Source organism: Carassius auratus, chromosome 34, assembly GCF_003368295.1.
Source record: "Carassius auratus strain Wakin chromosome 34, ASM336829v1, whole genome shotgun sequence".
In the NCBI taxonomy this organism is placed as follows: Eukaryota; Metazoa; Chordata; class Actinopteri; order Cypriniformes; family Cyprinidae; genus Carassius; species Carassius auratus.
In genome coordinates this window covers 5,468,968-5,483,163 of record NC_039276.1, presented here as the reverse complement: position 1 = coordinate 5,483,163, position 14,196 = coordinate 5,468,968, and the positions used below count along the sequence as shown (strand labels likewise).

Sequence of the window (14,196 nt, the reverse complement as noted above, 5' to 3'; positions counted from 1 at the left end):
ATTGCTTTCCTTCTCCTCCTCCTCCACTAAAAAGCACCATTGGTTAGTGAAACCATTGCAAAATTTAGAAGAGACACATGTTTATAGTTTCTCTCAAAACTGCCTGTGCTTGGCCCAGGTTCTTTTTATTCACTAAACTAACAAGATCTATTCAAAAACTCTCGTCCTCTTGTCAAATACTTGTTCAGTGTTCACAAAATGTAATTTCTCTCTTTTTTGAAGTAACTTGAAGCTTTTTATACAAATCAAGCAGTGAATACAGTTTTCCATGGTTTGAGAAGCATAGTGAGAAATGCAGATGTAAAGCAGAGGGTCTGGGGGGTTGCTGTAAAGGGAGCTGGGCCTTTGGTGTGTGAAGGGGAAATGCTAAGGCCATGATGAATAGGTTCTGTATGACCTCAGCGCTCAGACCTGTTCTCCACATTGACTAAATGTTGCTTATCTAATTAAACTGTTTTCTGGAAGAAGTGAAGACTTCAATGTTAAATTACACACACACATATATATCAGTGGTGTGTGGTGGTGTTCTAAAATGAGGCAATTTTTTTTTTTTAAATCAAAGTAAATTCATGTCCCAGTCACATTTCTTATTTACATACACTATCAGAAAAAATTAAATCTATCAACTTGCCTCGGTCTTTCCTCGTGATGCAAAGAGACACAGAGGGGACAAATTGTTGAATAAATTTGTTGTTTTTGTTTTCTTCGGGTACAAAATTATTCTCGTTGCTTCATAACGTTACGGTTAAACCAGTGATGGCAGATGGACTGTTCTGATGATGTCTTTCATATTTTTCTGGACCTTGACAGTGTAATTTACTAGGCAGTCTATGGGACAGTCACAAGCCTCCCGGTTTTCATCCAAAAAATCTTAAATTGTGCTCCAAAGACGAACAAAGATTTTACAGGTTTGGAACGACATGGGGTAAAGTGATTAATGACTCAATTTTCATTTTGGGGTGGAGTAACCCTTTAATAATGACAGACATTTTAAAATACTTAATATTTTCACTCTCCAATTATATTTACCCATAACAAACAAGGATAATGAAAGAGGAGACACGTTTTTATAACTGCGGAACAAAATGTTGTATTTATTCGGATCATCTTAAATCTCTCTAGGCCATCCTCCCTTGTAAACACGTCTGGTTAGGTGTTTATTCAGGGGTTCTTTCTGTTGCCATCCTCATAAAGTGCAGACCTGTCAAGTCTGAATGTGCTGACTTGATATACGACTTACATGTGTAAAAATAAAACATGTGTAAACTATAAAACACCTACATGCTGTTGTTGTTTATTGAAACAACAAGATGCAGACAAATCTTGAACCCATGCTATAACATTGTTGTAGAACAACTTTGGTGATCCAAACTGAGTGTGCCAAAAAAGGAGTGAAATGCTTTAAGACCAGAATAAACACAACAAACACAGAGGACAGATGGAAATAGTAAAACCAGTTAATAGAAAAAGTTGGAAACGGGTTTATGGTGTACTGTGCATTCTGTATCGATTGAATGGATTAAACATATTTTCTTCAGTGTTGTGGTATTGCCATTTGCTGTTCAAGAGTGCTGCAATACGTGAACTCTTGGGATTGGAATCTGACTCGACTTTTTGCAGATGTTGTTTGTGCTGTTGTTGGATTTAAATGTTGCTGCTCCTCTTGCTATTCTGTGTGCTTTGCCTTATTTATCCTACCTGCAACACTATGTTTTGTGCCTGTTGCTTCAGCATTTGTATCTTTTGCAGTCACACTTCTACACAATAACAGTATGGTTGGTTTTTCTTTGTTTTTTTTTTCTTTGTTTTTTTTTGGTTGTTGCATAAATAAATAAAAATGGCACATGATTTACAGAAATAACACAATTGCAGTCTTACATGCCAAAAGGAAGCCTGCCTTCTCCTGTTTCTTTTTTCCCATAAAGGGGAGTAGAAAAACCTTTTGTGTCTTAGTTTTAGTGTTTTATAACCGTAACCTTGTTGATTATGTGATCGCAATACCATGATATTCTATAACATTTTGTAATTTATGCAATGTTCTAATATTATGGATGACTGGGTACTTGAAATGTTAGGGGGAAGGGGTAGTTTTGAGTCCAGTTTTTTTTCACTATCATAGTTCATCACTGAAAAATGCCCTTAAGGTTTTTTTTTTTTTCTATAAATAGGAGGGCAGGGACAAGCATCAGATTTCATAAAGAGCTTCATTTTCTCTTAGTGCTTGGACTGCCCATAATGCAGAGCACAATAAATGCATTTCAGTTTCAGACAATGAAGCTTTGTTAAAATTCATGCAACATATAGGAGTCATTTTATTGGCATTTTGTGGGATAATTTATAAAAAGTTGAGGCACAAGTCAACAATCAAACGCCAGCTTAGTCATGGGAACTTGACATAGGTGAAGTACAGTATGACACAAATTATTGTTTTAGAGAGAACTGTACCTAGTGGTCTTTAAATAGCGCTCCTTCTAGTAGACCTGTAATCACCAAGCCCTAAAGGTAAAGCCAATAGACATCCTAAGCCTATAGCCAGTATTCACATCACATAAGACGTCTGTCAAAGCCCAACTTTAACAGTCAAAGGCATAAAGAGTAGCAATACCTGTGCAGAAATTGCTGTTTTGGGAAAGGATGAATTGTTCTATTTTTTTTTCTTTTTTCATATTTATGCTAAAATGCTCCTTTACTAATTTTTTTTAATGCTTTGACTTGCCTTAAATAGTACAATTTACATTTAAAGTAAAAGAGTCATTTCAACGTCTTTTTGTAACCCCTCTCCCTCTGTCTGGATCTGCTCTGAATCTTGGCACTAACATGGTTTACGTCACTTTTGGCATGCAGGAGAGTTGAGGGAGTCGAGAGTTTTACATGAAAACCAAGTTTTGAGTCCTTGCTCAAAAATGTCAGCTCTCTGCATGATTTGGCCTCATTTAATAATTTCTTTGACTTCTAACTGTTTGGGAAATGCATGTGTAATGGTTAAAATGCATTGCTCTTAGCGTATAATGCTTCTCTGTAAATCCTAAAACACTACAATTCCCCCCACTGAACAGATGATTTATCTCTCCCACAATAAAAAAAAAATCAGGCTACTTATATATATATATATATAATATTTATGTATATATCCATTACACAATTACAAGTCTGATTTTTTTTAAAGCAGGTTCAAGGAAAGTGCATTCCAACACTTAAACAATTGTATTACAGAGCCACCTGGTGTTCTTAATGGGTATGGCAAGATTTGAATGGCTAATTTGCACATTTTTTTTTTTTTTTTGACAATGAAATGTGACTTTTTTCCCCCCTTATGGAATCATGTGAACCATGTGTCATGGAAACTTCTTTATTAGCTCACAGCAGGGGACTATATATTTACATATGGTAAATACATTTTGTTTACAATATACTGTTCAAGTAATTTTTTTCAAAATTACACAATGTTAAGAAAGATAATGAATTTAAAATTATAATGATTTAAAAAGAGCTGTAAATGCAATCCTTGAGTTCATTTGTCTGAATTGTTTGGTTGTAAATATGGGTTATTTTGTTCTATTGGTAATTGTAAATCTGTGCATAGTCAAACATTGTGTTCTGTGTTCAAAAAACAAGGCTGTAATAGACATTTTTTGCAGAAATGCCATAGAAGAAAATTTTTTAGCTTCCCAAAGAACCTATCTGTGAACAGTTCTTAAAAGAACATTTTTTTTGATAGCATGAAGGACATTCTAAGTTGATAAATTTGGGCAGATGTAAGCATTTTGAGAACAGTTTTTAAAAAGTACCGGTACTTTTATATGCACTATTTATGTTTTTGCATTATGCCAGGACAAGTTAGTGTCTGAGTCAACTTTATTCAATATTTAGTGGTGTTCATCAACTCTAAAGTTTGAAATGTATATTGAAGAGAACGTCTAGTGCACCACCTGCATAAAAATGGCTTTCTAGTAGTGTTTATAGTTCATCATGGCCATAAACATTGTACTCCTTTAGCGATAAGGTCCCATCAGCATTGTGATCATTCTTATGGAACACATCTGCCACGACATCATCAAAATAGGTTTCATCTTTCTGTGTGTTTAACTTGCTTGCTTCCATTTTCAGGTATTCTTTAATCTGTAAATCCAAAAATGATCAATTATTAAAAACAATAATAATGAATAAATAAAAATGATGTATGCCAAAGAGAATTACAATTAACACGCATTAACTGATGTCTATTACCTCTTCTTTTGTCAGTGCCTTGTCGTTATCAGCGTCAATTTCTTTGAAGGCTTCTATGCTGCGTGGTCCTCTGGTTATGTACAAAAGCTCCACCTCAAAGACCACTGTTGCATTTGGTGGTACAGGACCTATTCCATCACAGAAAAGGTGATTGTTAATGGTTTAAATCTTAAACATTACATTTTTTGCATTTATAAATCATTAACAAACATTATATAATGCTTAATGTTATGTTAATGTTAGTTAACGTGTATAGGGTAAATGTTATTTTTTTTTTTTTTTTTTTGGACACTTTTTTGCCATTGAGACGACTGCTCATAAAAGTATGTTTAGTAAACATTTATAAATATTTGCAAATGATGAATAGTTTCCACTTTAGATTGGGTACTTCAAAACATAAACAAATAACTCCTAGATTATTGGTTAAAATGTGTAAATAGAGGTCTACACAAAAGACCAACAAATGAAGATCATATGAACTGAAAGTTTACTGACATTTGTAAGCATTTGAAATTACATAAAATAATCATATGTTAATCATTAGGTATTGTTTAGTTCATTAACAAGAACATTATTTCATATTTCTAGCTATGCAAATAAATATTAACTAATGATCTGTTAAGCATCAATAATGTTTGTTAATGATTAATAAATGAAAGTGTTACTTCTTCATTAAGTTGCTTTGGAATCACTGTGAAATGTACTAAAGTAAATTTTCAGATTAATATGAATTATCTAGCTCATAATTTTTCTGTAAAAAATATATATATATATATAAATATAAATATATATATATATATATATATATATATATATATATATATATATATATATATATATATATATATATATATAATTTCTATAATTTGGGCTTTTAATAAATGATCTTTAAAAAAATATATGGGGGAAAACTAAGAATTCTCATTTTCTGCTTCGCTGTTATCTAAAATATTGCCCAAATCCATTGAATTAAAACAACAACAACAACAACAACAAAGAGTACTCGAATTAAAAAAAAAAAAAAAAAAAAAGCCAAACAGCGCCACCTGTGTAAGGGACTGTATTACTTTCTTTTCGTATTTGAACTGAGAGAACGTCTGTCTGATGAATGCAAGACAGAAGAGACCTACCTTTTCCTTTCTCGCCGTATGCCAGAGACGGAGGAATTGTAACTTTTCTCTTCTCCCCTTGACACATGCCGTCCAGCCCTAAATCGAGGCCCTTAATAACTTCTCCAACGCCTAACACAAACCAGTGCGGGTGACCCGTGTTTGTCGAACGACTAGAAAATTAATACGAACATCTTTAAGTGGCATTGGCTGGAAATAAAAAGACTTTATCGTTAAGCTTTTATCTAAAACTCCATTAAATACGAATACACTGTTTGCTCTCTCTCTCTCTCTCTCTCTCTCTCTCTCTCTCTCAGGTAAATATAACCGGCATTACATTAATGCAACAACTTTATTTGTTAAAAAAAAAAAAAAAAACTGCGTTTACCTGCAGTAAAACTGGGATCCATCTTTAACTAGATATCCATCATAATGAGCATTCAGCATGTCTCCTCTCTTGGCTTTCTGGCTGCAGTTTTCTGGCAGAAACGTTACCTCAATTTTAACATCTTGATTTGATTCATTTGCCCGAATCAATACAACGAAGGGATTCAAGGTTTGCAGAGACAAAATCAAACAAAAGTAAAATGTAAATCGCGGAGACATCTTGCACATCTGTCGGCGTGGCGGCGGGGGCCGGGCAGCTGACGCGGCAGCGCCACCCAGTACTCACATTTCGCACTTCACTTTTGGAGTGTTATTAAAAATCCGAGTGAGTTTATGGGTTGAATCTTTTTAAGCATTTTAAGCATTTTAAGGTCAAGCCACACTGCACAGTTAACACTGTTGGCTTCAACACCTCTTTTCATTCGTAGTTACGTAGACAACGATCGAGCTACAACCTAATTTTCCTCAAAACGACTCTTCCTCCGCATTGGACAAAATACACTCACAAGTACACACTTGCACAGGCGGCTGCGAGGGGATCGTCTGCAAAGTGCAAACCCCAAAAAGCGTTCAACGTTGAAATATGGTTGAAATAAGGGCCGTTGTTTTAACGTTGAAACAACATTGAAAATGTTTTATGCTAAATGGTTGAAAAAGGTTAACAAACTTTTAAATTATTTATATTAAATTATTTAAGGTTATTATTGTTATTTTAATAGCATTTTACAATATTTTAATCATGATACCTATTCTAAAATCTAAAGGTAGGCTATCATCATTAACAACAATACCACTAAATACATTTCACTGCTTTATCACTCTGATATAATTCCTATTGGTTGTTTTACTTTATTACTTTGATAATGATTGGTTAAGCTGTCATCCAGGAAACTGGACAATGAATCAGTTTGCGCTTTTCAAAATTTTAAAATATGACTGTTATATCGTCTTTCTGTGAGTGAGGCCTCTTTCAGGTTTTTGACTCGTTCCTTAATCACATGACAGACCCAAGACCTCCACATCAGCATCAGAGCCTCTGCACTGCAGTGTGCCTGTGTTTATAGCCTCGTGATGACTGTTTACATGCAGCACACTTGGGCTTGCTTTTTAGCCAGTTAGCATATACAATTTATATGTTTGAAAACTGCCAAACTTACCCCAAACCAACCCAAATTTTGTCCACCCACCCAAGCCGATTTTTTTTTATTTTTTTTTTAGAAAATTTTAAATCCAATGGCAACTTGTTTGCTGGTGTTTGTCTGTGCAGTGTGAATTCAGGGGGGCCACCACTGTATAAACATTGGCCACCCCTAGGATGATTTGCAGTGGGTACTATGAATTTGAAATGCAGAATGTAAAGTCACAATAGTTTAATATTGTTTTTATTAAATTTATTAATTTATTTTTACACACTGCAGCTCTGTGGGATATGGAATACTTTAACCTGCAATTAAATGAATAAATTATGTTCTGGTAATTTAAACATAAAACATTGTAAATTTGATTATTATAAAAAATAAAAAAAATGGAAAGGCACCTTAAATGTGAAATTAAAACTGCCAGTAGGTGGAACAGAGTCACTGTTAATAAGCGAGTCATTGCGATTGAACCAAATCATTTAAATGGTTGTTGAACAATTTTGTCCCGTTGCTTTTATGGACTCTCTATGCATGGGCTTCTCCCTTGACTTTATGCCTTCACTTCCCCCTGATTGCCTCATAGACAGTAAAAGATTGCCTGCAAGCTTCTCCTCCGTAGACAGTAAAAGAAATGGACACAGCGACCCCATTGGATTCAACGGAGACAAGTGAAGTCAATTAGAAGCACGCACTTCCTGGGGGTCGAGCGTACTGCGCAGACACAAGTTGCGTTCCATTTGACAGGGTCCCTACGGAGTGTTCACTGCTCCCTACTCCCTGAGCATGGACTTCACTGACAAAAACCGCTCATTTGGAACGCCCAGCAAACGTCGTCAAAGAAAGTCGCCGATGGGGTCGCGCAGATTATGATATAACATAAATATATAGGACTACATTCATATAAAATTTTTTATTTACAATCACATTTAAAATATGTCCACTATACAATAAAAAAAACATTGAGCACTATATAATGAAAAAAAGCTGAAAATAATGTATCGTGTAGGGTTATCTACCTTTTGTCCCAATAAGGTGGCATCCATTTAATAATTTTAAATAAAATGTATACTCAAGTTATTATTGCCAACTGTTTTATAATGTATTACAATGATGAGGTATTGGCAATAAGTAATTATTACAAAAAAATCCTGTTATTTTATTATAAATAGAATCTATAGCTATTTGCACTTAGTGTAAATAGAATTTATACAACAAAAAATACTGCTATTTTTCATTAGTGTAAACAGCATCTATCACTAAGAAAATATGCTATTTGTACTTACGCCGCCTTCACCTTCGCCTTCAGTTGAAATCAGCTCCGTAATACACAATACTCCCCCAGTGGAAGTCGTACTACACTGCTGAAAAGCATCAGAAAACTTCGGAAGCGAGTAGAACAAAAATGGCGGAGGGATTAGAACGATTGATATTGTCTGTATCTGAATGTGCAGTACTCTATGATCTCTCTAATGAGGGTTATAGAGACGTCAATCGGAAGGCTGCTGCATGGAGGAAAGTTGCCCAGGATGTTGACATGTCAGGTCAGCTAAATGAGTGAGCGAGATCGAGAGTGTTCGAGAGCGGGGGCCACAATATTTAATTATTCATTTTAATTGTATTAACTGCCCTTATAATTTTAGAAAATCATGAAAATAAAAAATTACATGACAACTTATCGTTATAAAATCATTATTTATTTTACTAAAAGTTAAGAATTCAGGTTTGTTTATCAGTACCATAGCAATGCAAACTTCAGTTGGAATTGTCGGATAGGAACGGTCCGTAGCCTTTCGCAAGAGTTCAATTTTTTTTACGCATCCGAATGACCAACGGACAAAAAATGTTTTGCACCGCACTCGTTCGGACCCGGTTCGTAGCCATTTGCATGCGGTCTGCGAATCTCCATAAGAAATGAATGACTTCCGGTCATTTCGTAGCCGTATCGGAGCTGATATCATCTTATCTTAATACTTCCTTGTAAATTATTAATTCAACAAAACTATTGTTAAATTTGCAGTTACCATGGCTACAAGAACGATAATTTTTGGTGTTATTCTCGTTAACACCATGGCTATTTTCATAAAGGAACATGGACATTTAGAGAGCATTAGATGCATTTGTTCATCTTATTAGAAGTTAGTGTATCAGAATTAAGGGTGCTTTCACACTAGCACTTTTGGTGCGCACCTGGGTTCGATTGATGTCAGAGTTTGGTTCGTTTGGATGATGTGAACGCTGTCTTCTGTACTCTGATGTGCACCCGCGAACCGTACCCGAGTCCCCTTAAAAACGGTGGTCTGGGGTAAGCTTCATGTGAACTCTGGTACGGTTCGCTGCTTATGTGAACACAGTCGTACCAAATCGCGGAAGTGAACCGCTTTTAATGACAAATTATTTGATGAAAATGTGTGTTTGTGTGTGTGTTTCACTCACTGTCCTGATGAGCGTGAATGACGTGCTGCAAGCAGAGAGCTGTACATCTCATTTATGTTCGCTTTCAACGTTCTTAATAGGGAGTAAATGGATAATTGTGTGTGCATTTATTAATCATAATGAGACTATAATCATCCCATATCTTTAGAGCATTTTCAGTATATTCGTAAAACAAAAAGTGCCGTTATGTACCGAAGCTTTATAAACAAAACGAACAGTTCAAAAACATAATACATAAAAGTGCAGAGAGTTGTTATGCATTTGCCACCTTCTCCTGCGCTGTCGTTACCAAGCAATGGGGTAAACAGCTGCTGGCTTGATGACGCAAGCGAACCGTGGTTCGGACTCAAATATTATAATATGAACACAGTCCAGTGGGGGCAGCGGGAGGGGGAGTAACCGAACTCTGGTTCGGATCAGGCCAGTGATCCAAGTGTGAAAGCACCCTTAAAGGGGGGGTGAAATGCTATTTCATGCATACTGAGTTTTTTACACTGTTAAAGAGTTGGATTCCCATGCTAAACATGGACAAAGTTTCAAAAATTAAGTTGTACCTTTGAAGGAGTATTTTTGGAACAAAAATACTCCTTCTGGTTTGTCACAAGTTTCGGAAAGTTTTTTTCGAGTATGGGTCTGTGTGACGTTAGATGGAGCGGAATTTCCTTATATGGGTCCTTAGGCACTTATGCCGGAAGAGCGCGCGCTCCTGTATAGCAGAGCACTGAGAGCAGAGACATTCACTGATCAGAGCGAGAGCGAAATGTCACAAAAGAAGTGTGTTTTTGGTTGCCAGGGCAAGACAACCCTGCACAGATTACCCCCAAAAAAACAGCATTAAGGGACCAGTGGATGGAGTTTATTTTTACAGAGCATCAACGGAGTTGTGCAAGTGTTTTTGTTTGTTCCCTGCATTTCGAAAATGCTTGTTTTACAAACAAGGCCCAGTTTGACACCGGATTTGCATATAGTTTATTTTCTTAAGGATAATGCAGTCTTGCATAATGCACTTTCCACAAGTACACCTTAAAAAAAAAAAAAAAAAAAAAGACGACATAAAGAGGAACTTTGTCATTTTCCAAAAGCGCTAAGCAACTATATACAGTTTCAATACATTCCACATAGAGACGTCGTGGCTGCTGCTCTTGTTAAATTTCAGCCTCTGGATCTGATTCTGGACCATAAATATACGCTGAATCTGACTGTTAGCCATGGTTTGTTTTGGATGATGTTTTTTCCTCACGGTAATGTCACAGCTTCCAAACGCTCTCAATGCAAAAGCCTACTCGCGCTCGTGATTCTTTAGCTCCGCCCACACGTCACGCCTCCAGGCGCTCGTGTTTTTCCGGGAAAAAAACGGTACAGACTATCTTTCTCTTATAAATAGAATAAAACTAAAGACTTTTTGGAGTTATGAAGGATGCAGTACTACTCTATAGGTACTCAAGATTAACAGCATATTGAGTGAAAACGAGCGTTTCACCCCCCCCCCCCCCCCCTTTAAAGTGTTACTTTAAGGGGGAAAAAATGCATACAGTTGTTTAATATAGCTATGCATGTTGTATCACAAGAATAATGGAATAACCTGTAATTATAGTATTTTATTTCTCATGAAGCTATAAAAAATTTGCATTTATATTAAATGTGTTATACTACACCATTTATACTTATGTTTTAGATAAAAGAAAAGATTACACAAGCGGAACCTCTGCAATTTAATAGAAACATTTCACACTAAGTAATTATTTAATTTAGTGATGTATAAGAGTTTTTTTTATTTTTATTAAAAGACTTTTGTTTGTAATTGGTAATGAGCGTACTCTGTTACTAACGTAACCTTGGTTCCCTTAGATATGGAATGAGTGTGACGCTATGGGGAAAAGGCCTTTTTCTCAGATTTCTGAAACCTTTTTCAATCGCGCAGTGAAACTGCATGATCATTGGTTCCTGTAGTTCGATAGAAACGAACCAATAGCAGCACAGCCCAAACGCAAAATGGGTGGGGCATCGGGCTATATAAGCGGCTGTCTCACCTAGGCAAACTGATTTAATTTGACGGAAGTGACAACATGAGGTGCCCTTGCATATAGAATGGCAAAGTACGAGTGTTGCTCATGGTTGGTTAGGGAAAATTTACACAGACACAAACACTTAAAGCAGTCATTGTCAATATAGGGATCACATAGGACAAAAGAGAAATAAGGTAAACATTTACAAAAGAAGCTTACATTGAGTTTGTCAAAATAGGTGCAGTCCAAAAGATTAGCTAGTTGCAGCAAGGCTGGATAGTTGGTGTGGTGGGCTATTTCATGCTTTATTAGCCAGTACAAGCACTTGAACGCCCCCACCACAGCTTCATTATTTTTTATATATTATATAATTTAAAAGCCCTTGCTAACATACGTGTACTGCGTTAAGCTATAGATCAACTAACACTGTCGATATAGAAGTGTTTAAGCTACCAAATATATTTAGTTGCACAAATTTCAGAATTGGAATATTGGATATTTCATAACATAGTATGTTTGCAAATATTTTGAATAAAACAGGAAAAACTATATATAAATGCGATCCATGTGGCTGTGTTGTGTCACATGACAAGCATGACTCGTTGCCATGGAAACAATAAGGCGGTACACTCTAAAATAAGGGTCGTCTAAAAAAACGCTGGGTGCTCAGCTAGAATATTTTAAACTCACGTGCGAAAGGGTTAAAAAATAAATAAATGTATTTAAATCTTTTTAAAATGTGTTAGATGATAACCCTGTTTTCACATTTATTTATGTATGTATTTTTATATTTACCAAGCCAAGCTGGGTCAAAAGTTGTCATCGAGTGATAACTGGACTTTTGATGAGTGTCAGGGGTAGGATGCGCAGCACTTACACTTGGAGCAGTAGAGCGAGTGCTGCAATCTTCAGTTCCCTGTGTGTTAGGTGTGCGTGCGTGTGCAATCATTGGGATAATTTTAAATGTATAAACACAGACAGAAAAGACATGACATTGTGGAAATAAGATAAATACCATATTACTTGAGGGCAAATTAGTTTGTTTAATAAAATAACAAATTGTAATCTGGTGCTATAAAGAAAATCAAATCAAATTTACTTGAACTTCAAGGGGGGAGGGGCGAGCCGTTAGGAGGGCGGGGTGCCCCCCTTATATGGTAGGGGAAACCCTGAGTTGGCCTAGATAAGACGGCCACATATATAGCCTGATGCCCCACTCCTTTTGGTGGGTTCGGATGGGCTCGCTCACCATGGTTCATTTCTATCGAACTACATGAAATAATGGTTTCACTGCATGATTGAAAAAGGCTTAAGAAATTGGAGAAAAAATACTTTTTCCCTGTAGCATCTCAGCCTAATGCCTTAGGAGTGTACTATCGAAAGGGAACTGCCTCATATGGTGTCGCCTGGTTTCTCTCAATACCGCATCTTTCAAATAATTAAACGATAATAAACGAAAATAAGCTTGAATTAACAATGAAAACATTTGTCTTCAATATAATTATGCTTTAGTCAATCTTATCAACATCATTTACCGCTATCATGCTACCTCTTTTCATCCTCTTCTTGTTTTTTTCTGCTTTTGGCTAGCAGAAGGTTAAGTCTTCTTCCTGTCCCAGTTTGAAAACGGGGTCCCCCTCCTAGTGGGGATGCATATATATTGCTCAATGTTATATTAATAATGACATTTCTGATTGTTCAAATTGTCAGCTGTCGGCCTGCCCTATCGCTACACCTCTGGTTACGTAGCAGTGTCTGATTAGGGGTGACATGGGCTGACGATGTAATTGTTTCAGAAAATATACGGATTTGCTGTCTAATAGTTACATGAAAAAGCAAGGGTGCCATTTTCAGATTTATCCAGGACCTGGTTTCGAAAAATATTAGTTTCACTCTCCCTAAAATCAGTATCTGTGTGGACGAAACGCCTATATGATACAAATGCGTATATACCCAGTGCCATTTCTAGGCATAGTCGAGCTAAAGTTCAAAGGCCAATTTAAGATAGTGGTACAGTAAATAAAGAGCACAAAATCAGTATTTTGTTTAGGCAGTATTTGTGGCGATTGATATATCAATTTGCAAGATTTGTCCAAAAGGTGTGCGTTTTTGCGCCAATGCATTATTAAAGGATCAGTGTGTCATGTAATATTCCCATATAAACTTTAACAGCCAATTAAAAATATTGGTATATTAAAATGTGCTAATTTATGAGATCAAGACATCCTTTATTAATCCGCTTGGTCAAGTTTAATGCATCCTTACAGAGGCACAGTATACAGCTAAATGAGTCTCTGTGTAGACGGGGCCAGAGTCATTTAATAAACTGATTCATTCAAAACACTGAATCATTCAGTAACAAAACACTGCTGCATGCTTGAAGATTGCACAGTACTTCTGCTGTGATATCTGTTTGGAATTTGGAACTATTTTAGTTGGTGAAATGGAACAAAACAGTCAATATTGTGTCCAAAATGTAAGTATCTTAATTATGTGGCTACTGGTTTAATTAAAATCCGAGAAACAATTGCAATCGTGAGAATATTCATAACTACGTCATGTTTTAAAATAAAAATAAAAAAACATTTAGAATTTTCATTCTTTTAACTCTTCTTTGAGTTTCTTTGTGTTCTGTTCAGCTCTTTGCTAATTTCATACACTCATTTGATCCCATAAAAGTCTCTTTCAAAGAGACCGATAGCAGCGCGAGCCTAAACAGCACGACAGATACCAGAAATGCACTATCCATTATCAATCGCTGTTTATGCTGAATGTAATAAAATCAGAAGAATCGTTCTCGTGTTTCGATGCTTCACTGGTTATTTCTTTTTCCATTAAGTTTTAGTCAGGCAATTTGTCGGGCAAGTAAAATTCTCGAGCCATTTTTCAGTAAAC

General features: G+C 36.0%; 1 protein-coding gene across 1 annotated transcript; it reads right to left on the bottom strand.

Annotated features, from left to right (window-relative positions):
• Positions 1–3,334: 3,334 nt before the first annotated feature.
• On the bottom strand, positions 3,335–6,216 carry LOC113053707 (peptidyl-prolyl cis-trans isomerase FKBP7). The gene is made up of 4 exons (XM_026218988.1): positions 5,725–6,216; positions 5,358–5,509; positions 4,228–4,355; positions 3,335–4,119 (listed from the first exon to the last, which is right to left on the bottom strand). Exons 1-4 carry the CDS (start codon positions 5,949–5,951, stop codon positions 3,958–3,960), a joined length of 669 nt encoding a protein of 222 aa, XP_026074773.1. The 5' UTR covers positions 5,952–6,216; the 3' UTR covers positions 3,335–3,957.
• Positions 6,217–14,196: the final 7,980 nt, after the last annotated feature.